The sequence below is a fragment of the Diplotaxodon limnothrissa genome, linkage group LG5, assembly GCF_057381915.1.
Source record: "Diplotaxodon limnothrissa isolate DT_005_m linkage group LG5, D_limnothrissa_male_GT1.1, whole genome shotgun sequence".
NCBI classification, from domain to species: Eukaryota; Metazoa; Chordata; class Actinopteri; order Cichliformes; family Cichlidae; genus Diplotaxodon; species Diplotaxodon limnothrissa.
Window position 1 is genome coordinate 14,257,112 of NC_140600.1, and position 26,471 is coordinate 14,283,582.

General features: G+C 43.0%; 1 protein-coding gene across 1 annotated transcript in view; it reads right to left on the bottom strand.

Annotated features, from left to right (window-relative positions):
• The window catches only part of rhobtb3 (Rho related BTB domain containing 3), a 30,201-nt gene extending 4,623 nt beyond the window's left edge, over window positions 1–25,578 (bottom strand). Inside the window, exons 1-11 of the mRNA XM_085353092.1 lie at window positions 25,045–25,578; window positions 24,429–24,660; window positions 23,402–23,594; window positions 21,090–21,247; window positions 20,701–20,809; window positions 17,576–17,771; window positions 17,240–17,436; window positions 6,885–6,994; window positions 5,498–5,603; window positions 4,649–4,822; window positions 6–172 (exon numbers count right to left, since the gene is read on the bottom strand). Coding sequence (XP_085209218.1) covers window positions 6–172; window positions 4,649–4,822; window positions 5,498–5,603; window positions 6,885–6,994; window positions 17,240–17,436; window positions 17,576–17,771; window positions 20,701–20,809; window positions 21,090–21,247; window positions 23,402–23,594; window positions 24,429–24,660; window positions 25,045–25,046 — 1,644 coding nt within the window. The 5' untranslated portion in view covers window positions 25,047–25,578. The remainder of the gene's footprint in view (window positions 1–5; window positions 173–4,648; window positions 4,823–5,497; window positions 5,604–6,884; window positions 6,995–17,239; window positions 17,437–17,575; window positions 17,772–20,700; window positions 20,810–21,089; window positions 21,248–23,401; window positions 23,595–24,428; window positions 24,661–25,044) is intronic.
• Window positions 25,579–26,471: the final 893 nt, after the last annotated feature.

Genomic DNA, 26,471 nt, shown 5'->3' on the forward strand with positions numbered 1-26,471 from the left:
CTCACCTTTGCCCTGCGGAGTAGTCGAACTACACTGATGCCTGTTGATGCCAGCTCTCTACTGGGCATGCTCTGAAGGTAAGCACATACGCAGACCTCACACAGATGCTGCAGTCGTTTCACTTGGTACATCTCGGCACAAACCAGCACAGCCATGGCCTGAAGCACACTGGCTGGACACACAAACACACAGTACTGTCTGATATGCTGCTTACTAGGGCAAAGAAAAAAAATCAATACAGCATAGCATTGCAATATTTTGCATGGCAATAAAATATTGATATCCATTTTCTTCCGCTTATCCAATTCAGGGTTGCAGGGGGCTGGAGCTTATCCCATTTGCCTCAGGGTGAGAAATATCAATACATGGGCACCAAATATTGATATATTATTATATAAATTAAAATACTCTGAATAGTATGAACAAAAGGGCTCATCTTATGCACCACCATCCTGAGAAAACTTAGATCAGACTGGTTTAACTGAAAAACCATCCAACAAGGGACACACTTAGCTTGACAAAGCTACCTCCTAATTAAGAGCAAGGTAATGGCTCAGTCACTTAAAATTAGGACAGCGACGTCCTAGCATCGACAAAATTGATTGTATTGAATTCACATACCAGCTGTAACTTGCAGTTACTAAATTGTTGTCGAGAGCCTGAGGTTGTTGCACACTCACAACTACTTTTGATCACAAGGTGATTTCTTGACAGGAAACAACCTTTCTGCAAACAGTCACAGTCTGACTTGGAGTGACTGGAGTCACTCTCAGAGAGACTGTGGAAAGCTTGCAAATATTTTCTGTGTAATTTATAAACAGAGACCGATTACCAACATGTTGCCATCAGTCTGAATAAGTTGTTATCATTGAGCACAACCCAACTCTTGTCTTAGCAGGCTGCGAGCTGGTTGTATTCTGGTTATCTTCTTATAGAACAGGAAGTCTGACGAGTGCAAATTTAATAGTTTAATGTGAATATCTGTCTGTATAGACAGCAAGAAATATGTGACATTTTTACAGTTAACTGCTGTATTATTAGAAACAGATTGCATGTATCAATCACAGGCTGATACCAGATTGATTGCAGACTGACTCAGTCTCATAGCAACATTTATGGCAGGTTTTAGTGGCAGTGTTTGTTTGCTTGGCAATCTCATTTTGCAGAAAAAAACTGAAGTGAGATAACTTTTAACTTTGAGGACAGATTTTGTAGCTGGAAACGGCTGAGAAGTCGCAATATGTTTTACTGCACTAATCAATAAATCATAAAATGTTAGGTATCACACTGATATATTGTCAAAATATAGTATTGTGGGGTGTCTGGTGATTCCCACCACTACTAGTTATTGTATACATTAAATACTGTGAAAGCATTATACGTATATTAAACCAATGTAAATCCGACTTTGTTCTAGATGTATGCAATAGCTGGACATATTCTCCCTGAAGCTGAAATGTTTTCTTATCCTTCCTGTTCCAAAAATCATTCAGGTAAAGCACCACAATGAGCTTAAATCAATCAAACACTGTCACAATAAAACCGATTTGGGTCTATTTTACACACAATTAGAATCTGAAGAGCAGATTTCTAACACATAAGTGCTATCAGTCCAAACCACTTCCAGCAGAATTTAAACTCAACATTATTTGACATGGTTTGGTTTGCATTTGCACAGCACAGACAGGAGTGATACGGTTGAATGCTCAGCTGCTCCCAAAACAGTAAAACTGCACACAGCTCAAAAATGATCACTCAGCTCTGCTGTTTCTGTCATTTCTCTCAAAGCATTTTAGGATCTTTCATAAGACTGATTTCATTTTTAAAGACCACACTTTTGTTTTAGTTCTACAGATGGATTTCATTCACATCCATGCAAATACTTGTTGCACATATAGATCTGATTTTTTTAAATCAACTGTCATTCCAACTGTTTTTTTTTACCTTTAATTATGAACACAGTGTAGAAACAGAGTAGACAAAGGATTGCATGTGAAAACTCCTCTGACATGAGTTTGTTCTCATTGTTTTGCAATGTGCAAATGTTAGCCAAGCACTGGCAAAGTGATTTTTTTTTCCTGTTTATCATCACATTTATTTAACCAAAAATGTGTCTTTTAGGATGAGCTTGAGGCGGCCACTGCAGCGCGTCTGGGCTTGGGGGTGGTGGCAAAGTGATTAAAAAAGCTTAGACACATACAGTCGATGGATCGGACAATCTGAAACCTGTTCCCCTCCCTTTTTTGTTGAGCTCTTAGCACGTAAGCCACATTTCTGAGAAGTATGCGGCTGTCCTACCTGCCGAGCTGTACACAAGGTTGGCGACTAGCTGGATTAAAGAGTCAAATTATTTTAAGGGTCGGCCATAGGTGCACATGTAGAACCTCAAAATAATGAGAAAGTTGCTTTGTGACTGCTGCATGTATAAAGAGATGACTGCAAAAACCGGAGGGGGCTACAACAAAGAGAGTAATAAATAATCATAATGGGAAATTTTAAAGGCAAAATATCGACAAATAATTAAATGAAGCTCTTTAATCACAACCCAAGAATACAAACAAATGTGTATTAATTCAGAACTTGTTTAACATCCTTAACACCCATTATATACTCGCTCCAGCTTGCCATTTTTGTATTGGTGCAACACAGACTGCACCACAGTGTACACATTTCATCATCAGATATTAACATCAAATCTCAGCCGGTTGTGAATTTAAATAAAGCTCCTTAGTCAAATCACTTAATGCTCAAATAAATAATTACTCATCGCTCTTTTTGTGCTGTCAAATTACATGCTTGCATGCAGCAAGCACGAAACAAGCGGTGTCGATCTTTTTCTGTAATGTCAAAATGTCAAATTAAATTACCCCTGATGCAAACAGATTCCCGCCGTTTATGTCAAACACCACCTTCAGCATCCTTCACTCACTCGTGAGCGCTGATCCTCCGCGTGCGTCCCTGACAGGACGCAGCTGAGCAGCAGCAAAACAAGAGGGTTTGTTCTATGTCACTGCACAATCACCCAAATGAACATTAACACAGCATCCCTCATATGTACAGTATACATTGTTTAACACAGGGAAATACTCTGATGGTTCTTTACTTTTGATTTCACACCCTTCTTCTTTCTTTCTTTTTTTGTTGTTGTTGTTGCTACTGGTGGAATTACCTTGATTTGACCTTGAGTGCCGAGCTCTTACATAACACTACAGCGGCTGCAGCCTCTGAAGCAGTTTCATGTCTTTAATTTCCTGTTCCCATGACTCAACCTGGAGCTGTATCTCTGGAGAAAGCTTGCTTATCATACCCTGATCTAAGCTGGATCATAAGGACTGCTTGTTGAATTTTTTTCATCATTTAATTTATTTTTTTTAACCAAAAGATCTCACGCCACAGAATAATGGGATTGTGAGCTGCAGAGAGCTTGTTATTCAAAGCTGATTATTCTGAAGTTTTGCATTGTCTATTCAGCAGCTTTGTTATATAATGCTACAAAGGAGGGTGACAGTCAGTGTTGCAGTAAATCACTCTGCAACTATACATTAAAGTGATCATTTTTATACTTCTAATCAATGAACGTAGCACATTATTCTTTCTCAATTTGTATTCATAAGGTCCAGATTAGATACAAGCTGCTTTAGAGACCCCAGCAAACACACTTATTCACAGCTGCACCGACTGATCTTTTAACATTAGGGGGCAGAAAAACTCATAAATAAGAAGAATAAAACACAAGTTACACAATGTTTTAACTGACCCAGAAGCTGAGAGTTGCAAACATGGAGCAGAGCCAGCCTGAATATCACATAAATATGGTGACGAAGGCATTTTAGAATTTGAATAAAAATGTATGAGTGTTTATTCATATCTTATTCCAAAAGGTTTATATACAATCTGTTCAAACAAAAGAAGAAGAAGAAGCAGCAAAAAGTCCAATATTTAAGATAAAGTTTTTATAATGATAGGGAGTAAGTTCTAAAAATACTGCTTAATGCAGCAATTAATGTTGTAGAAGTGCCTCCAGTGTGTTTTATTTCTATTCTTTCCTAAAGCTCACCACCGTCACCAGAGAGAATTACCAGCACTAATTACTTTAAAGACATAACACACAGCGTGTCACATAGCGACAGGAAAACAAAAACAAGACGTCTGGGGCCGTGATTTGGCACCATTAAAAGCAGTGATGCCAAGAGTTGATTTTGTCATCAGTAAATCTAATTTAATTTTAAGCTCAGCGCTGGTTTCAGAGCACCTCCCGAGAACAACACTGGCAGGATGTGGCAGTCACACAGATGGTTGATGGGACTTGTCATCTGCACTTTAGTTTTGGTTTGTGTTGAGCAAGCGGAGCCCAGAAGAGAAGCTGACATACCTCTCTCGAGTGTTTTATGACTGGTAACGCTGATTATTTCCATTTCCAGTTGTTGCTGGGCTGTTATCATTACACTGATCAGACTCGGGACTTTCATCTCTTTCAAAAATCAAGCAAATCTCTGTTCAGATCTATCATCCCCCGTTAAAAGGAAGCAATATCTAGGGCTAGTTTCCCATATTTAGCCACCTTAATCATTCATCCTACTGTGTACAACGAGACAGTGGTCATACCAGTGCAGCTATGCCTGCTGCTGACTAAGTGAAGGAAACTCACCAGGACAGCAGGAGTCGGTGTAGAGGTACTCGAGGAAAGACAGGAAAGTGTCTGAGGAGACGCCGTGGATGGGCACCACTCGGCTACGAGCCTCTGCATACTTCCCGCTGAACATGGCGGCCATGACATCACAGCGGGCCACCAACACTGCCCGGTGGGCTGGCAGCACACTCCCTAAATCACACGTGTGGAAAATTAAGATGTAAAGTTGAAGTTTCTATGAAGCCTTTCGGCAGCCACAGAGTGTGAAGTGTTTGTGAGTAACATGTTTCATCTTGATGCATCGGCATGAGAAACTTCAATAGCCGCCATGAACACAAGCTGACTTCAGTCAGACATTCCTGCTAATATAGCAGAAGTGTAGAGTATAAATGTAATTTCGGCTTTTAATGAGTGATCGGTCACAACTGCCCATTTAAATGAACAGGAAATTATTGTACAACCTCTCAATGACACAAGTCTCATCATCGAGTACCATTAACAAGACAGATTTTCTCCATGACCTCCATGAAGTTTAGCGCACAGCTCAAGGGCACAAGGACAAGAAAAGCTGGCTGCAATTTTTATGAGATAAATATTGATTAGGAGAGGCTTTTTAGCATTATTTCTAAATTTCTCGATTTCATAGAGAAATGCTGAATGCAAAAGAGATTCTGCTGAGCTGAAACACGACCAGAATGAAAGAGAGCCCATTGCTGGGGCTATTTGATCTTATTTTGTCTCCAAATGGATGATCGGGCCAGGGACGGAGATCCTAATTCAATCACGGCAATAAAATATGACCTTGTTCTGCTGTGTTACATGCATTTGTAAATGTGGGTGTGTCTAATAGGATCAACGTGAACTTACCTTGCACCATGAAGATGACATCAGAGTATAGAGGAGAATTGAAGAGGTTGACGAGAGTCTGGGGACCAAGCTGAGCTGCCCTCGCACTCGGTGTGTCCCTGGTGCCCTGCACACACACACAAACATGCAAACAGTGGAGAAGAAGACAGAAGAATCGGCCAGTGAGAGTTGAAATTCCTCTGCTGCATATCAGGTACTCGTTACCAGCACAATTGCCATTCTGTGCATCTATCCCACATCCCCTGTGGAATACTAATGCCGTCTCTGCCAGTCTTGCTTAGCAGTACCCAAACATGCTCGAACTGCAATGCCAAGAATGTCATGAGTGGAACTGGCTAACACAGAACACAGTGAGAAGCAGACGGCAGTCCAAACTGTCTGTTATCAACACGTTCATGTATTCTGTACTGCACAGCGGGTGAAACTGGTGGAATAAGAAAATCTGTCAATGCGTGTGTGTGTGTGTGTGTGTTTGTGCTTTTTGCAAAGTGTATGTGCACACATGGATTTCAGTCCACAGTAGAGTGCCTTCAAAGCATCCCATTTCCACTATGTGACCTTTCTCAGTCAACTGAAGCGCAAAGAACTCCATAATTTCACAGTGAGAGAGTGAGACAGAGAGCAAGATCAACACACACAGTTCAAGTTGGAGGCAGAAACAAAATCAAGAGGCTTAAAATTTCATAAATCAATCAAAGCTCATGGAAAACTTATGGGAAATTAATTTATACAGGTCTCACAGAGTCAGATTCCCCGGAGGTGCTGGAGATGATGCGATCAAATCATGACAAGACATTAGGCTATCTCATTGCGTTAAAGTGGCCCAGCCGTCTCGGTGTGTCAGCTCATCCCAGCACCGCCTCAGGTAGAACTAGTCCTATCCAGATGGGTTGGTAGACTATGCGTGGTGCCAAAGGCTTGTCAGACACAGCCATGTCACATCTCTTTATCCCACTCTAAATATTAAAGCCTGCTGTTTTGTAACATAGAGCCATGTCATGCTCTCTGAGCAGCTGCAATTACACATTACAGGCGTGACGCTGCAGTTTCTAAAATAATTTTAGTGTGCATGTGTTCTTGTGTTGTGCTTTTTGCTCCTTGGAGGGTATCTCTTGTTTACTTTCTGCTAATTCCCACAGTATCCGAGAGGTGATTACAGGCAGTAATTATGTAAATATTCTAATTATAGCAACATTATTACTGTGCTGTTTCCAAACAAGTCGCACTAATTAAGGCACTCTTAGTCTGCAAATGCAAAACACATTCAAAGAGCAGATTTAACACATTAAAGTTATTTAACCTGTTTATTAAGGACAGACCAGTATCGGTGTCATACACACAGTCGAGCCTTAAACAAGATTTTTATTATTGCGAAATTTGTCCTCACCCTTTCTCTGCCGATGAGGGATCGTATTCGGTCTATAAGCTGAGCCACAGCGAGAGAATTCTTCAGCTTCTCATCCAGGGCCTCCTGGAGGTGGTCCCACTCCCACGCTCCTACAAAACATCCACAAACAACCCAATTCTATGGATCCACAATAGTTTACAGAAACACACAGGCAAACACTTTTCTAGCTGGCACTGTGCTCTGACCACCCACATACCTTACACCAAACACGTGAGGCCTGTTTTTGTCAAAGTTGGCTTGTTCTAAAATTTTTCTGTTTATGTAATCTGTTGTCATTATGGGTGGGGAGCCCAGTCCAGATTCCACCCAGCAAACTCAGAAACAGTGAATAAAAAAGGCATTTGTAGAACAAATCGTAAATCTGCCTTCAAACTACCTGGTTAGTAATTCATATTTTACTTTCATTTACGTCAGTGTACCTGGTGGCAGGAAGAGCTGGGCCTAGAGTCCACACAAGTCCAAAATGCCCTCAACTCACTTGGACTTCTGGGTAAAAAATTTGATTTGGGTATTTAAAGGTCACTGTGATCTCACAAAACACATTTTAGGCCATAATTCAACAATTAATGAAGGTCAATTAATATGGCAAAGTTTTACACAAATGATTAATAGGAGAAAATTATGAAGTGATGACATTTCATATCAAAAAGTTAACACTTTTCTGACCTTTATTCAAGACATAAGTCTGGTACTGAAGGAGTGAATGGGACCATCTTTTACATTTTACTTTACATTTAGTCACATATTAAATTAGTGATCTGCCATCTTCTGTTTTCACAGGCTACACATTTGTTGAAGCATCCACATTTAACATTTTGTAGGTTCTTTGCAGCAAGTAAAGAACCTACAGTGTTCAGAACTGTATTGTATAGCAATCGACCTTATTGAACAAATAAAAATACACCCAGCCACTCATGGACCAAATAGCCTTTAACAACAGGTTCAATAGCCCATGCTACCAGCATACTCCCCACAGACTACCCTGAGAAACAATCCAATCCAATAATACAAGTCCATGTACACTGGCTGGGCAAACTCCCACAGACCTTCAATTATCATTGAGAGGGTGAAGAGCTGATACAGTGACCAATGAGCAAAACCTCATTGTTTCTCCTGGATCTGAGGTTCAACTTATCAGTGGATTTCCTCTCCATTACTCCAGCACAGACTTCCTGAGAGGCCCAGGAGTGTGATCCCAAAATTTGGAGCATACTCTCCAGTTCCTTTTGTTAAAAAGGTGAGCCACCACTCCAGTCTGTTAATCAGACCTCAACACAATGCTGCAGCATATCAGTCTTGAGGACCACTAAAAGTCTTCTCTGCACATGCTATATAAGTCTGGTGAGACATAAATGTAAAAGCACACAATTGAAAGTTGTACCCTCTGTTCATATCACTCTGTCTTCCTGTATAGAAATATTGGCATAGTCCATACAAATCAGAAAAGGTACTAGACATGCTTAAAAAAAAAAATCAAAGCATTTTCAGATGTGGCTGGTATAGACAGCCTCAATGACTACAGACCTATAGCCCTCACGTCTGAGACACTATCTGTGTTTTAAACGGATAGTGTCTCAGCACATCAGAGACTGTCTCCCCCCTCCCTTGACCTCCACCAGTTTGTTTACAGGGCAAATCGGTCCACAGAGGATGCCATCACCATCACACTCCACAGAGCGTTTAGCCATTTGAAGAACAGGAAAAGCTAAGTGAGGATGCTCTTCGTGAACCATTCGACACCATAATCCCAGACATCCTCACTCCCAAACTGGACCTTCAGATTCCCCCTGCCACCTGGATCAAAGATTTCCTCACCAACCAGCCTCAATCAGGCCTCACCAATCCCCACCTCTCCTCTCCCTACTCTACGCCCTGTACATCAACCCACCCGACAAACGTCGTAGTCAAGTATGCTGCTGTCTCATCTCTGATGGAGATGAGACAGCATATGGCACGGTGACACATACAGTGGTAGAAAATAACCTGAAGCTGAATGTCCTTAAAACAAAAGAACTCATAATGGACTTCAGGAGGCACAGACAGGTCCACTCCCCTGTCATTATAAACGGAGAAGAGGTGGAATCTGTTTCTGCCTTCAGGTTTCTGGGCACCCACATGTCTGCTGATCTCACCTGGATCCAAAACACAAACGCCCCAGTAAAGAAGACCCAACAGTGGCTGCACTTCCTCCATGTCCTGAGGAAGAAAAACCTGGACCAGACGTTCCTGCTGGCCTTCTCCCGCTCCTCAGTGGAGAGCATCCTCTCCTACTGCTTGGGCGTTTGTTACGTAGGGGCCACAACTGAGAAGAGGAAGGCTGCACAGAGGGTAATTAACACCTCCCCCAAAAATCCTCTGCTGCTTTCTACCACCTCTAGAGGCCATCGCCAGATCCTCCAGTCTCAGGAAAACCAAGCCCATCACAGGTGACCCCATGCACCCACAACCTGTTTGACCCGCTGCCCTCTGGTCGGTGCCTCAGGTCAATCGGGTCCCACACCTCCGGACTCACAAACAGCTCCTTCCGCTGTAAACAAACACTATTCCCCCACCCCTGCCCACCCACCTCACCAGTGTGAGCCATTGTCTGTGTAACCCTCATCACGCTGGCCACTCATATACAGACTCTATACTCAGACCAAGTCCTTTTGCACTGCTTTAAAGCACTTTGCTCTCCAATGTGCGTCTTTCTATTGTTTTGTATATATTCTTCTTGATTTTATACATTTCTCCCATTTGTTATTTATTTCTGTAGTCTCATTATTTATATTTTATTCCTGCACATTTGGTGTGGAGCACTTATAATTCTGTTGTACATGTACAATGACAATAAGTGGCTATTTTATTCTATTCTAATATTACAGTTAAATCACAAGTGACAGAAGTAAAAGAGGAGCACAGCGGTGCAGTAGGTAGAACTGTCGCCTAATCACAAGAAGTTTTCTGATAAAAACCTGCTGGTGAGCTCAGGCCTTTCTAGGTATGATTGTGAGACTGTGTGGTTGTCCGTGTCTGTCGAGGCTATACCCTACCTCTCGCCAAAAGTCATTTGGCATAGGCTCAAGCCCCCATGATTCTGAACTGGATAATTTGATACAAAAATGGATGGATATATAAGATACTAGTTTATTTTGTGAACCTGTTCTTCACATGCTGTACTGCACAATGTTCCTTTCAGGTAAATGCCAACATGAGCATGCTAACGTGCTTACAAAGTCTTGCATGCTGATGTTTAGAAGGTATCATTTACTACAGTGGCTTGCAAAAGTATTCGGCCCCCTTGAACTTCCCCACATTTTGTCACATTACAGCCACAAACATGGAATTCCAATAAAATTGATTCAAGTGAAAGACCAATACAAAGTGGTGAACACGTGAGAAGTGGAACGAAAATCATACATGATTCCAAACATTTTTTACAAATAAATAACTGCAAAGTGGGGTGTGCGTAATTATTCAGCCCCCTGAGTCAATACTTTGTAGAACCACCTTTTGCTGCAATTACAGCTGCCAGTCTTTTAGGGTCTGTCTCTACCAGCTTTGCACATCTACAGACTGAAATCTTTGCCCATTCTTCTGTGCAAAACAGCTCCAGCTCAGTCAGATTAGAGGGACAGCGTTTGTGAACAGCAGTTTTCAGATCTTGCCACAGATTCTCGATTGGATTTAGATCTGGACTTTGACTGGGCCATTCTAACACATGGATGTGTTTTGTTTTAAACTACTCCCTTGTTGCCCTGGCTTTATGTTTAGGGTCGTTGTCCTGCTGGAAGGTGAACCTCCGCCCCAGTCTCAATCTTCCAAGACTGCCCTGTATTTGGCTCCATCCATCTTCCCATCAACTCTGACCAGCTTCCCTGTCCCTGCTGAAGAGAAGCGCCCCCAGAGCATGATGCTGCCACCACCATATATGACAGTGGGGATGGTGTGTTCAGACTGATGTGCAGTGTTAGTTTTCCGCCACACATAGCGTTTTGCATTTTGGACAAAAAGTTCCATTTTGGTCTCATCTGACCAGAGCACCTTCTTCCACATGTTTGCTGTGTCCCCCACATGGCTTGTGGCAAACTGCAAACAGGACTTCTTATGGTTTCCTGTTAACAATGGCTTTCTTCTTGCCACTCTTCCATAAAGGCCAACTTTGTGCAGTGCACAACTAATAGTTGTCCTATGGACAGATTCCTCCACCTGAGCTGTAGATCTCTGCAGCTCGTCCAGAGTCACCATGGGCCTCTTGGCTGCATTTCTGATCAGCGCTCTCCTTGTTCGGTCTGTGAGTTTAGGTGGGCGGCCTTTTCTTGGTAGGTTTACAGTTGTGCCATACTCCTTCCATTTCTGAATGATCGCTTGAACAGTGCTCCGTGGGATGTTCAAGGCTTGGGAAATCTTTTTGTAGCCTAAGCCTGCTTTAAATTTCTCAATAACTTTATCCCTGACCTGTCTGGTGTGTTCTTTGGACTTCATGCTGTCGTTGCTCCCAATATTCTCTTAGACAACCTCTGAGGCCGTCACAGAGCAGCTGTATTTGTACTGACATTAGATTACACACAGGTGCACTCTGTTTAGTCATTAGCACTCATCAGGCAATGTCTATGGGCAACTGACTGCACTTAGACCAAAGGGGGCTGAATAATTACGCACACCCCACTTTGCAGTTATTTATTTGTAAAAAAATGTTTGGAATCATGTATGATTTTCGTTCCACTTCTCACGTGTGCACCACTTTGTGTTGGTCTTTCACGTGGACTTCCAATAAAATTGATTCATGTTTGTGGCTGTAATGTGACAAAATGTGGGAAAGTTCAAGGGGGCCGAATACTTTTGCAAGCCACTGTATCTTCGGTTTCCATGTGTGCATACTAAACAGGACTAAGCACAAAGTGCAGCTGTATCTGATGAGAATCTCATTTGTTTTTATGATAAACACACACTGGACATTTTGACTGGGTGATGCCTAACTTTCAATTAAAAGGAAAAGAAGCATTGACAGAAATGTTCAGTAGCTGTTGTGAAAATCTGTTGTGGGAGTAACAAGAAACACAAGAGATTGCCAAAGTCACACTGAGTCACCATGTGGAAAATTTGAATGTCTGCAAAAGAAATCATGACAATCCATTCAGCAGTTGCAGATATTTCACCCTGGACCTAAGAGGTCAACCAACCAACCAAACAAACACATAAATGCGCCAAAATATTCATAGCCACACCACTAATGCAGCTGAAAATGATCGCTCAACAGTAAACAAGGGCGAGAACAGATTGTCAGGGTTTAATGCACAGAGGTTTCTATAAAACAGGATGTAAAATATAACAACCCAGTAATTATCAGCACTGATGAACGTGATAAACCTAAACATAAAAATGCACAAAACTGCAGAAAAACAAATAAAATTCTTCATGCTGCTTCCTCAGCTGAGACATCTGGAGAAAACAGCTGGATTTCATTGCAGTGTACTACAATCTTAAATTGTAGATGCTTTATAAACGCAAAACATTCCTGTAGCTTGATTGGGGTGGCACACTCTGTCTCACTGGGACATAAACAGGCTGTCGAGGAAAGAAGGGAGCTGGTCTGGTCAGGATTTAGCTCATCATTAGTTCATAATGATGGTATTTGGCCTGATAGAGGGATTACCTCAACAAGCGGGGCCGGATAATGAAACTGTGTGGTGCAGACACCTCAAACGCAGGCCGAGAGATTAGCTCAAGCGCTGTCGTGCTTTTACGTGACGCAACTGGACACCAAGACTATGTATTCAAATAGACAAAAAGTGGACAGGCAAACAAGTTGGAGAAGAAATCATGTGTAAACAATTAAAAAACAACAATCACAAAGACATTTCCAAGAAGTTTCATTCCTGGCTCTTAAGTTTAACTTCAACTAAATTCGAATAACACAGCAGCAAGGTCAGCAAATCAAACTTCTAAGATAATTTGAGATAAGATGCCCTAAAAAACAACTGGTCCTGAATGTCCTCACACACACACACACACACACACACACACACACACACACACACACACACACACACACACACACACACACACACACACACACACACACACACACACACACACACAGATCTGTGTCACAGACATGTACTAAACGTGTTAAACATGCACATACACACCACACCAACCAAGTGACAAATTCAATAGTACAGCAGCACAATACACAAGGAGACAGAGTCTCACAGTGTTAACATCACACAAGCAAAGTCATGGCCTCTGTGACTGTCCATTCACACTCATGTGACAAAAACCCCAAGTTTGGAATAACACCATGGGTGTGTGTGTTTACTGATACATGATATATTGTTATGCAAATTAGCTCTGGAAAGCCAAATAAAATAAGCGACAACTGCCAGTTGTTGAATCACAGTCAAAAAAAAATATCTATCCCATCTCTGGAAAGGCAAAGTACAGCTTGTTGTGGATTTACTGCAAATGAACAAATATTGGCTCGCTGAGCTCTGAATGTTTCTGTGGGCAAAGAAGACGCTCATTCACATCTGATTAGCCAATTCAAGAAAATACACTAGCACACACTCGGTATATGAGGTCAGCTGCTTTAAACATACAGTGAGACCCACCATTTTGAAGGTTAACATTAGTCAATTTTTACACGAGACTTAACACCGTCTCCCTGCAGTCTTTTATGAAAACAGGGTATTCCTAGTCCACTCAGCACACGCACACATTCCTCCTGCTATTCTCTCCAAGCACCCCCACACACACACACACACACACACACACACACACACACACACACACACACAAACTAACGGTAGTGCTCAGCTTTTTACCATCACATTATCTACAGATGAGCAGGGTCTTACTTTCTTCTCCCCTCTCATTTTCCCCTTGGTCCCAGTTTTTCCACTCCACACTATCCCATCTTCCTCCTCTCTTACTCAAAAAATATCCACACAAACACACAAGGACTATGTACACATGAACACACACACACTGCCCTCCCCTTATTTCAACTGCTGGTTTTCTTATTCTTATTCAGACAGTCACTCAGAGAGAATCAGTCTAACTCTATAATCTTCTTCCCTCCTCTGCTTACCCTCCACCAGCCGCATACACTCTCAGCTTACGTGTTTGTGTGTCTACTTCTGCTGTTGATTTGTTTGTGTGTCAGAGCATCAACGCGACTCACATGCACGTTAACAGGCAGCCAGGAATCAGATGTTTGCACAGCTTTTTTTGCCATAAGGATTTGTGCACACCGTGCAGCCTGTGTTGAAGTGCCAGCTAGCAGGCACTGCGAGCTGACATGCAGCAGGCACAGCACCACAGACTCTAAGCTGTGGGAGCGAGAAGATTTTTTTATTACATTGCTAAAGTTGAAGAAAATATTGCATGCCTGTTTTACTGGCTTCACACCCGACTCGAGAACACACTGGATGCAACTGCCTCAGTGTTTACAGTGCCTCAGATGTTTTGTGCTTGCATGCTTAGTCCGTGAGAGCAACCTAATAGATGGCATTGGAAATTATACAAGACAGGTGCACTTTATCATTTCTTGATGTAAATATAAGCCCCCAGGAACAGGTGGCAGAGTCTGACTCTATCAGCTAATCACATTCACAATTACAATGGTGTACCAGTGTGCCAACCCCTCCTGCTGTCATTCCATAATGTTTAATAGAAATACGCTACGAGAGAGACAAAAGACACACACATGTCCTGAGGGAGCCAAGGGAAGTGCAAGCGTAGCTCCAGAAAGGAGTTCAAGATCACACTACTACAAAATGATTGATCTGGTCCTAGATTAAAATACTACAGTTGCTTGCTATTAAGCCAACTTGACTGACTTCTGTTCCTCGGCGTAATGGAACATTGGACAAGGCCCAGCAGCAGGAAAACTGCCTTCTGCTGCCACAGGACCATTAATCATCACATCTAAATTATTAGAAAAAGAGTAACTGCTTTTAGGGAATAGATTTCCCTTCCTGTGAATGTCAGTCCAGCTATTTTTGCTCCAGTTGTAATGTACCTAATGTGTCTAAATTAGCAAAACAGGAAACATCAAGGATGCAGCACTGGCTTTGGCAACATAAAAAAATATCACTACAGGACTGCATTGTTTAAATATGTCATAAATGTATACAATGGGGCACGGTGGTTAGCACTGTTGCCGCACAGCAAGAAGGTCCTGAGTTCAATTCCAACATCAGGCCGGGGTCTTTCTGTGTGGAGTTTGCATGTTCTCCCCGTGTTTGCGTGGGTTCCCTCCGGGTACTCCGGCTTCCTCCCACCGTCCAAGGACATGCAGCTTGTGGGGATAGGTTAATTGGATAATCCAAATTGTCACTAGGTGTGAATGTGCGAATGAATGTGAGTGTGAATGGTTGTCTGTCCCTGTATGTTTGCCCTGCGACAGACTGGCGACCTGTCCAGGGTGTACCCCGCCTCTCGCCCTATGACAGCTGGGATAGGCTCCAGCGCCCCCCGCGACCCTGAAAAAGGATAAGCGGAAGCGAATGGATGGATGGATGTATACAATGGATCAAATATTAATAAGCCTGTAGTATTCAGTAAAAATAATCATTTCAATGTGCACTTTCCAGAAATCATGTAGCGCCATGGAAGTGAAATGACTGAGTTTTATCTGGATAAAGTACTTTGTTTGGACTCCAATGCTTGGAGACACTTTTTTGTCTTTTCTGATTTCCAATTTCTGTTTGGCACTTTCTGTGCATGTCATCCTGCTGCCAGGGTGTCCGTTTGGGCAACTCGATGCTGGCGAAATCACAGGCCGCTAATCGGCTGAGATGAGAGGCTCGTCTGTGGTTTATCTGTTGTTTCCATTTAAGCTGGTCCAGCTTTTAACACAGAAATTATTTAGCAACACAAACTACACCACAGTATTTAGATTGCAGTCTAGTATAACTGTTCTTAATTACCAAAAAACTCTCATTTTATTCAGCCACACTAGCAGCATGGCTGGAGGAATGACACTATAGATCAGCTACCTACTTTACACCACAATAAAACGTCATGATGGTTAAAATCCATCAGATTATGGTGAGCCTCTATCTTTCACAAGCACAGGAAAAGCCAACCAAGAGATGAAGACTAAGAATCCTGCCAAGCAATGGTGCAATCAAACCAGGCTCCAACGTTTGTTATTTTAAATTTACTGTCTGCAAACATCTCTCAAAATTATATCCATAGTTTATTGAACAGTCTCTGATGCATAAACTATACAAATCTGCCACAAATCCTCATCCAGCAAATCTGCGAGAACAAAACTCCCTTCAGCTGCCCGCCCCTGGCCAGTCAGCCAGAAAAATTTGCCCCCTTAGTAATGCTAACAACATTTTCATCTTTGGCCTGTGTTCATAATGCCGTGTGAAACTGTAATATTTTCTTAGTCTGTTGCTTAGCACTAAATAGTACATGTCTGTATTTGAGCATCTGTACACTTTAAGGATGCAGCTTGCCAACCAAGCTGACTAGTGTTAGATTATAACTTAATTCTCCAACCTCTCATCCAAATACGGTCATTTCTGGCACCAAAAAAACAGCATGGCAGCTGCCAATACTCCAGCATAAATGCACACTCCAGAAACGAATGAGTGACATCATGATAGCTATGTCAGTCCTAATAATAATTGCTTTACTAGACTTGTTATCAGTGTTACTGCTTATAAATAGCTTTTCTAACTAATATAGGTGCCTGTACATTTACAGCAACACTAGTTTAATGCCCAATCACACATCCATCCATCTTCTTCACTAATTCAGGGTTGTGTGGGGTAATGAAGCCTTTCTAAGATAATCAGACTATAAATTAAAGGTAAGGAAAACAAAACAAAACAAAAAAACAAAACCCTCTTCCTGTCAACCATTTACCTTCATGCATTTTGCTTTTGTCTATATATTACTAATACGAGCAATGAGCAATGTATCCAAAGCGTACCCAGAACAGTTTCCTAGCAAAGAAGGGATTTTTCAGATTACAGAACCTTTAATCTTCAGTCTGCAGCTACGTCTGTGAGGCCTGTGAGTTTTCTGTCAGCTGGTACAACACATACAGTACAGGATATCACACCACTTCTCTTTCTTTTGGAAAAAGAGAGGTTTGTGATATAGCGTTTCATTTTCTTTGACCTTAGAAAACATCCATCAGCTAATTTGTCAAATTGTTCGATTTCATTCAGTCACACTAGGAATCAGGTGGATTTCCACATTCAGTACCTCGAGAGCTTACAAGTGGCTGTTAAATTGGATAAATGGACATGATGGCATTTTCTATAAAGATACATAACAGCAGATTTAGGATAACAGCAACAAATCTTTCTTTGGATGGAGGTTTTTACCTCTATAAATGAACATGAGAGTCTCCCACAAGCACATGCACAGCAGGGGGTCCTTCACCACCAGACGAGTGAGGCGTCCCGTCAGGTGTCCATCTGATCTCGGCATGTCATCAATAATACTCCCATCCCAGGTGGAAAGCAGCGAGTGGGGACCTCCGTCACGCTCTCTGCAAACACACCGCGACTGTGGACGTTCCCTGTCCAACCAGAGATAGAAGAAAATGTTTCAATTACAGAGAAGTTTGCCGAAATAGTTGGGCTCTCGCTGGCTACAGACTCAGGTGGTGAAATAGGATATTAAACCCCATGCTGTGAAGAGGTTAATATCTCTCCTACCTGGTCTTGGGCCCAAGGAGTAGCTGTCTGAAGTACGGGCTGACAGCACACAGCACAGCGGCATGCGCCCAACCCAGCTCTTTCCCAGAATCCCCGGCATAGAAAGCCACATCGGCGAACTGCACGCCACGCTCCAACAACCACTGCATGTCCTGGGAGAAGCTGGACTCCTCCACTCTAATAGGGGGAAGACGAGCTGAACAGAAGAGAGCAACAAAAGAAACGAGTGAGGATGGACAGAGATGATGAGCAATTACTGCTGAAATTCAGTTTGCCTCCATATCAAAGAATAACACAGAATATTGAATGGGCTTGTTATGTTCAAAGCCTCTCAGGAGTGTTTTAGTATTGATATTTGGTGTACTCAATTTTCCTTCAGTCTGCCTTGTTTACTTGTACTTGTGTTTTCTTGGGAGGCTGTTGGCAATGAGTTTTGACAACTCAGAGAAAAATTGGGGTGTACAATGCAGGTCGAGGGAGTGATCTTGTCAGCAACAGCACAGTGAGATTTTAAAGCCAAGAAAAAGAGACAGGTCATTTTTGTCCTTTCTCGTTGCTCATGTTTAAAGAATGGCTTCCAGGTACGTTTGTCTTTGCATTAATAACAGTCCTTAAAAGACGAAAGTAGCTCAAGGCTGCTGCAGTGAAATTCTGGTCTAGTCTGGTCTGGTCTGGTCAGAGACTGAAAAAGGACCTGAAGTTGACCTTTATTTGTCAACTTTACTTTTAAATTGTTTTGGTGATAAAACACTAAAATGAACAGCACACCCCAAAACTTTGGGATTAAAAAGATTTGGAACTAATCTAATAAATGAAGAAGACACAAAAAGGAAAAACCAACAAAAAAAGACAACGATTTGCAGTGAACTGCATGACAAACGTGAATACACAGAAAATTGCAACGAAGAAAAACACAACAAAGCGTCTCTTGGAAAAATGGGAGGCAAAGCTGTGCACGCTCAGTGATTCATGCATTCATGAAGTCAAATTAGTAAAAAGTAAAAAAGCACTGAGCAGGGGAACAAAGAAGGCAGGGCGAGGGAGCTTCAGCTTCACTAATCATTGGCCTATTATATTCCTATTGATGCTTAATACTTACTGCACCTCTGTGGAGCTCATCTCCTTTTTTATGAGTGCTCTGTTTTAGCCATGACAACTGTGCCGCTTCTTAATCCCCGTATGTCATTGTTAATGTAAGCTACACCGTAAAGGGAGCTAAGCAGTGTCGAACGACACCAATAAATCCTGCAGGCACTTGCTGCCATTTTTTTGGCAGCACTTAAAAATGTCAGTCAGATTTAAACAGGCAAAGCGGAAACCTGCTCGGATCGATATTTAACACAGGTTTAACAGCGTAGTTTGTGTTAAATATGTTCAGGTGTTTCGGTTTTTTTAAAAGCATGACTTTGCATGCAGGAATGGCCATAGCAGAGAGGAGAAGAAAAGTGAACCAAGGAGTGCAGCTCTGTATTCTAACCCCCTCCCTGAATACAACACCAGACTACTTCGTCTACTCGAGGTCTTGGAGTTGTTACTTTTAATTTCCTGGTTTCAAATTCAGCGCACAGAAAGCTTTCAGTTTGTGGCAACATCCAGCAGCCAGTTGCAGCTTTAATCAGACTCTCTTGTATCCAATTAGGACAAAGAGCGTCCAAAAAAGCAGAGCATTAAGAGAAAGGGAGAGCAGCAGACATGCAGCCACCGAGCACTCCAGCTCAGCCCGTTTCTTTTTCAGCGTTTCTACAGTAATCAAACTCGCTGTGTCTAAGCTGTTTGCTGTGTGTCAGCCTTTCTGTGAGGTTTAGCCTCTTTTGATCATTTATCTCCTCATAATTTGTGGTCTTTTGCAGAATGTGACTGGATAAGACGCAGTTTGATTAAGTCTGCAATAAATCTGCAAGGGCCTCAAAAAAAAAAAAAGCGAGAGAGAGAGAGAGAGAGAACTTTTAACATGAGTGGCTTTTTGCAGCTTAATTGCAATTTCATCTAAAATTCTGAATTTCAGATAAGCAGACTAAGACTAAATAACATCTTAAGTAATTAGTCAGCAATTAACTGGCAACTTTTTGATTTATAATGGACCATTTGAGTCATTTTGTAGTGTGAGCGACTTAAAGAGAGAACTGGGAGAAACTGTCTGGTCTTTCTTTGTTTTTTTAAACATCCATGATCGCTCTTCTCTAGATCAGCGGTCCCCAACCCCCGGGCCTCGGAGTTGTTTGGTTCCGGGCCGCGAGAGTTGAGGCTCAGGTGTGAAATGTATGGTTTTCAGGGGGTTTATCGGTTTTCAGCGTTATTTTGTTATCGTTTTTATCGTTAACTCGGTTTTCCTGGGTCTTTTCACGTGTGTTATGAATAAATCTTCTTTTTTTCGGTACCGGTACTAGTTTTATTTTGTTGTATTTATCTGCGACACCTTAAAGGCCGGTCTGTGAAAATAATGTCAGGCATAAACCGGTCCGTGGCGCAAAAAAGGTTGAGGACCGCTGCTCTAGATTTTAGAAGCTCATCACCATTGCCTTGACAAAAATCATTATAATCAACACATTTATTTGGTTATAAAGATAATTTTTTGTTGTTGGGGGAAACATATTGTGAATAATTAACTTCAATAATAGGCATGAAAAATTAAAAACACATAACATACAGGACCAAGCGCTGAACTGACAACATGAGAGGGCTTCACTAAAAGATGAGGTTAAGGAGTAATCCCACAGTCTCATAAGAACAATCATTGAGCTGCCTCCACCAAACGCAGGGAACTCAGCTGTTACTGCTTCTGTTTGCTCAGGCTAAAATTGATTCAAATGTCAGTGAATAAAAGTAGTCTACCTAGCTCTTTGTCTTTCCAGTTTGGAACAGAGCGTATTGATCCAGATAAAACCTTTGTGCTCAGCTCTTTTTATGGCTATGTAAGCTCAAAAGGTAACAATCCATCCAGTTCACTGAATGTTTCTAAACACTATAAACACGGCAATTGACAAAAATATATATAATTAAGAAATATATTTTTAAAAAACACACACAGGCTACAAATCTGCTTAAATGAATTAAAAATGGCAGGCATGCATGACACTTGAAACAAAGCCAGGATAACTCATTGCTTGGCATAGTATTCCTCTGACCTGGCTGTTCTAAGTGAGGGGGGCGAAGTTCATTCACTTTATTTCCTCGCCTCTTCTCTGGCCTCTCTTTGGCTTTGTGTTTCAGACACTGAATCATGAAGTACTCCAGCTAAACAACACAAACAACATACATGTTATTTCAAAATCTGTACAAAGATAGTGAAGTTACATCATCATCTTGTTGCTTTAGAAATAACTTCCCGGGACGTCCAACCTGTCACTGTCTCCCCTACTAAACACTGTATCTACAATCTGGAAACGCAGAGTTACTCTACTTTGAAGGAAAAGAACATCGTGAGATGTGTTTTTGTCTTTCTCTTCTTTGGGGACGCTGAGTCAAAAACACACCACAGCATCAACTCTGACTCCAGTGTTGCATCATCACTTACCACGCTGCCAAAGTAGCGACCCACGAAGACATGGTTGAGGGAGGGCAACTCCAGATAGGTGGCCCCCAAGTCCCGGGACAACTGCAAACCTTCACTGTGAGGTACGCAGCTGCTCCAGTCAGAGGCACACAGTGGACACGTACAGGGGGGGCCTTCATCTGAAAACAGTAGAATTCAAGTGTAGGATGAGGTAATGCACACTTTACTAATAACTAGTTTATGTGTGTATATCTGAAGGAATACATGTGCTATTGATGTTACATTATCCTTTTTGAGAAGCATGAACCTACTAAGGCAGTACTAGATCCATGTGTGACTCAGTGAGTTCTACTGAACCACTCAAGCACAGAGGAAGTGGAAAAGAATAACATGCCTGTGACAAAGGAGTAGCAGCGCACTGAAGGGCACTCAGCAAAATTGAACAGATTCTAAGAAATAATTAGATTTAAAATAGTCACAAACACACCCTCCCTTCAGGTGACTGAAATTCCCATGGCAAACACTTAGCCTGTTCAGATGAGCAATGTTCCTCAATAATTACAATAAAAAGTTGTAGAAAAATAAACAATAATAAACAAAAAACAATGCCCTTACTTCCGTCTTACAGAATGCAAAAGTGTTGTTAGTCAGTGCTGCTGGAGCAAAAAATACATTTTGCAAACTAAACTAGAATGGAAAGCATGTTTCACAAATCAGAACATATGAACCAGATGCTACAACCACATGTGGCTTTTATGGTGTGGCCTCGCCCTTTTTCCCGATTCCTCAATTCTTTCTCTGGGTGACTATGTAGAGAGCTAGCGAGGGTTTTTAAAAGGGAAAGCATGCATGCGTACGTTTGGATTTTAAAAATATTTCTGCTGCACACCCCAAGCTGCAATTTCTTCAGCAAGTTAATGAGGGGGGGGGTCAGTAATTGTACAGCAAGATCATATAGATGTGTAAAATCTGCAGTGGCACGTGGACTAGGACTGGCTGTACTGTGGCATGTGTGCACAGGGAGACCACAGAAACAGAATCAGACAGAAAATTAGAGGGATTATCTTGAAGGAGAAAAAAAAAAAGACTAGAGCAAGGGCTGCACAAAGGAGGAGAGAGAAAGGCAGAATCTGCAGGACATACAGCCAAGTCCCGAGGCACTGGATAAATCATATTGCTAATAACCCACAGGCGTGACACAGAGACGATGGCAGGCTGAGAGCGTGTGAGTGAGTGCAAGGGTGACAGCAGGAAAAGGAGTGTGTGTAAGTGCGCGCGTGAGCATCGGAGCGGCTGTGACTTGGCATATCAGTGGTATGTTTGTGCGAGCAATGGTGTGCGTGCGTGCCCTTGGATAAATCTGTCTGCGCTCCTCCGTTCTTCGCTGGTTTAATGGCTGCATTAATGCACGTGCGGCAGCGCTCCCCCTGCCACAGATGTGCCTTAGGTGGTCTAAAGACAGGAAGCGCTCAGACCTCAGCCGTCATTCTCTGCAGTCACAATGGCGGGGGGGGGGGGGGGGGGGGCTTGCATGAAACTACTCACAGCAGCTGCTAAAAAGAAAAGAAAAAGAAAAAAAACACAAACACAAACAAAAGCTCTGGTCTACAGTGATCCACTCCCCTCTCGTTTTTCTCTCTCTTCAGACTTGACTTTCACTGTGATCACGCTGCTGCAGTGCTCTGACAGGATTTCAAAGTATGTTGAGCACACGTGCTAAAAATATAACCTGGTACATTTGATGGGCTTGTTTACAGGATTTAATTTTAACAGGGTGTGGGTCACTCACTGAGATGCCAACACATGTGTGTTATGTTAATGCTTATTTTGTTAAGCAGCCTCCAGTAAGGCTGTAAATGTGTGCTCTATCCTGCTGAAGGCACATACTTCTGTTCTGGTGCACTTTTTTTTTTTGCACCACGACAATGAACTCTTGTCTACAAGCAAGGCTTCTTTTTTTTGGAACAGAAAAGCCCCAAAGTTGTACTGTACACTGTACTTCTTTGGAGTGTTTCCTGTGGGGAAGCATGTGAGCTGACAGCCTGAAGGCAGCCAAGAGGAGAGTTAATCATGAGCATCCTCCTCATTGCTGTGTGGACATGCTAGAGGATACAAGACTCACTGAGTGATCTCAGCAAGAAGAGCATAATGCTGTCCCGAAACCAAAACCAACAGCTTAGGTAACAGTCAGCTGACCTGAAATTGCCAGGATATCCAGTACAGTGACAGCTCATATGCAGCAACGATAAACAGTTGGAGGGTTGGCAAGCCATGTTGGCTAAACTAAACTAGGTCCTGCTCCAACAAAAACACAGAACAAAAGGCATCCTCACCATTCAGCCGCGCTCCCACAGCAACGAGGATGACGGGCACGCCCCAGTGCCTCAGGAGTGGGCGGAGTCTCGGAGCATAGCCATTCCTGACCTGCTGGAAGGCCAGCTTGTCAGTGACTGAATATTTAATAACTAAAATGTCCGCCTGCTCAAGAACTTTCCGAACACTGGCCCAGTCGCTGTCCAGCAAGTCCTAGAAAGGCAAGGAAAGGATGACATTTGTAAATAGATGGAGGGCTGAGACCCAAGCAAAGACATACACAGAGATGTATCTACACCCCTGTCTTCACCACACCTCATATAAACCTAACGCTTCCTCTCATGTAAGTACAAATTCATCAGTGTAACTGGGTTTTTTAACTTTACCCCCTAGAGATCTTTATGAGGCTAGCTACTCTAAACCAACTTAATTCAACCCATTAGGAAGGAAAAACACTTCAGAAAGCTTTGAGCATTTTGAATTAAAAATAAAAGGCAGAGACGCAGAATTAGACAAACAGACTTCCACCAGCAACACCCCTGACGGGGTTAGACAGGCCTATAATAGGATGCATACAAAACCCTAACAGTGCATATGCTATTAAGAACAAAAGTTCTTTCATCAGGTTTTTTCTGCAATGCATGTTAAAATAGCGTCCTAAGAATAGAGACGTTTTTATAAAGCCTGCAATCAGCGCTGCAAGGCAAGGGCTGCTGGAAGTTGAAATGTTGTAGAAGGCTGTATCTTCTGAGAAACAGAAGCAGACTGAAAAGTAAACAGCATATACATTAAGTAACTCACATTTTCTCACAGTACTCTGGAAATGCCTTTGATTTGGCATAAAATTTGCAGATTGTTATTTTAAACAAATAAACAAACTATCAAGAGGATGTAAATGTAGAGGAAAAGAGCCATAATAGCACTTGAAGATCAGACTTACAGTGCACAAATACATGCACAAGCCAAAGTCATAATGTAACAGCTGACTCATGCAGGTGTCTCTGCTTCTCTCAGTCTGCTCACTCAAACACACCACCTGTCTCTTACCCAGCTGGGACAATCCCGAACCACTACCGTGACATCTCCAAAGACACGTGAGGTGTACTCCATGAAAGCCGGGTTGTGCATACTGCTCTCTAGGTCGCACGGTCCCACCATGGCTCCCTGACCCAAGTAGCTCCACAGCAACCTCCCCTGCAGCTGCCCCTGCCCCAACATCTCATCTCCTGGACCGACTCCTCCGGGGCACTCGCTGCCCAGCGCCACGATGTGGATGGACCTGCAAGCCAGACAACTCGTGGTTGAAAGTGGACTGAAGGCATCACACAGGTGCCTTCAGTCCACACAGGTAGATGATGGTGATGATCAAAGAGCACCGAGGGAGCGGAGGCTCCTCTCTTTGCACTGGACCTTATTATTCATGTCTCTCACGGAGACAGTGCATCACGGCTATGTCACTGAAAATCACTGAAGAGAAGCTCGCCCAGGCCTTCATTATCACACCTGAGTGGGTATTATGTTAGAATAATTCAGACGGACAAATTATTCCCGCTATCTTTGTGTTTTCCAAGCAGTGATATACTGAAAAAAATCAATAAGGCATGCAACCAGGAGCACCATCTCTTCATAAGCCTTAATGAGTTGCAGCTCCAGAGGAACTTACATTGTGGTCACCGCGGTTTCGTTCCGCTGCTTTATGCTATGGAGCCCGTTTCCCTCTCGCGGTGCCTTTCCACGCCAGTCTGCAGTCAAGGCTCGCTTTTTCCGCAATGAGCCGCGGCTCGGCTCCGTCGGTAATCCCTCTCATCGGTGGCTGGCCCCCCGGGAGCCCGGCTGTAGGGGGAGTTTCGCAGTCACGGGCATTTCCCCGTCTCGTTATTCATTCATAAAAGCGGAGTTCGACACCGTCCCGAACCGACCGCAGAGGCGCACCGGACAGCCCAGCCGGCGGAGGAGGAGCAGCAGAGTGTGTAAACAGCAGCGCCCATGGACAGACAGCCAGTGCGCTAACAGGCGAACAAGTTGTCAGTCGGTAGGAAACAATTAACTACGGAGAGGGAGGGTAGCTTCGCGCCTCGGTGTCCAGACTGTATAGATGACGTCGGTGGATGAAACAAAGTGTCGCTAGCAAAATAACAACTGGGAAGGAAGAGAGAGAGAGGGAGAGAGAGAGAGAGAGGAGGGCTGACTGAACCGTGAGCGGCCGCGTCTGACTCAGCAGCACGCACGCGCGGACATACACGCGCCAACACACGCGCACAAACGAACACCCTCACCCGTTTTTGTTTACTCGGACTTACACCTTGTTGCCTCACCGCAGCTTTGCCCCTCTGCACGGCTCGTGTGTGCGCCTGCCACCATTCCGCTGCCCCACACTGTCACCGCACTCCTCCACAGGCGTTCACACAAAAGTTAATTACCTCGAGCTGGAAGCACGGGGCTCAGTGTTAATGACAGGGATAACAATAATGACCACCAAAGTGAGCACGCGACCGGCTATTTGCTGACACTGCGACGACATTTAAAATGCTTAAACCAGCTTTTTTTCGGGAGGTGTTTTGTTGTTGTGGGAGAGGTAGGTAAAAGGTAATAATAAGATCTGGCTGGCCCTCTTGGAAAAGCTCCAGGGCATCCACTGAGAATTGAGGGGAAGAATAGCCTGACCCTTAAAGGCTTAATCAGAGCCTCATGGGTCATTCGCAGCCATTATGAATAATGCATAACATAAAACCAGGGCTTGAGTTTGAATGCCCTTCTACACTGAAAATCTGTGTTGCTTACATGCTCTCCTTCTGGCAGATGCACTGGCCCTGCTAAGCACTTTCCCCACAGTCTGCTCTTTATCTTGACGAACAGCCCACCGCTTGACCTATAGCAAATGACCACCTGCAGACAATGGCCACTGCCTTCTGTCAAGACTCCCAACTTGATTATGTAATTAAACTGCCCCCTTATTCCATGTAAACCATGGGTCTTTCTTGACTGTATCTGAAGAGTCACACAGTACTGAGTTTGCTATAAGCCAGCTAGAGAACAGCATAATTCATGCACAGAGGGGCTCTATACCCCACAGCATTTGTGCTCTCAACC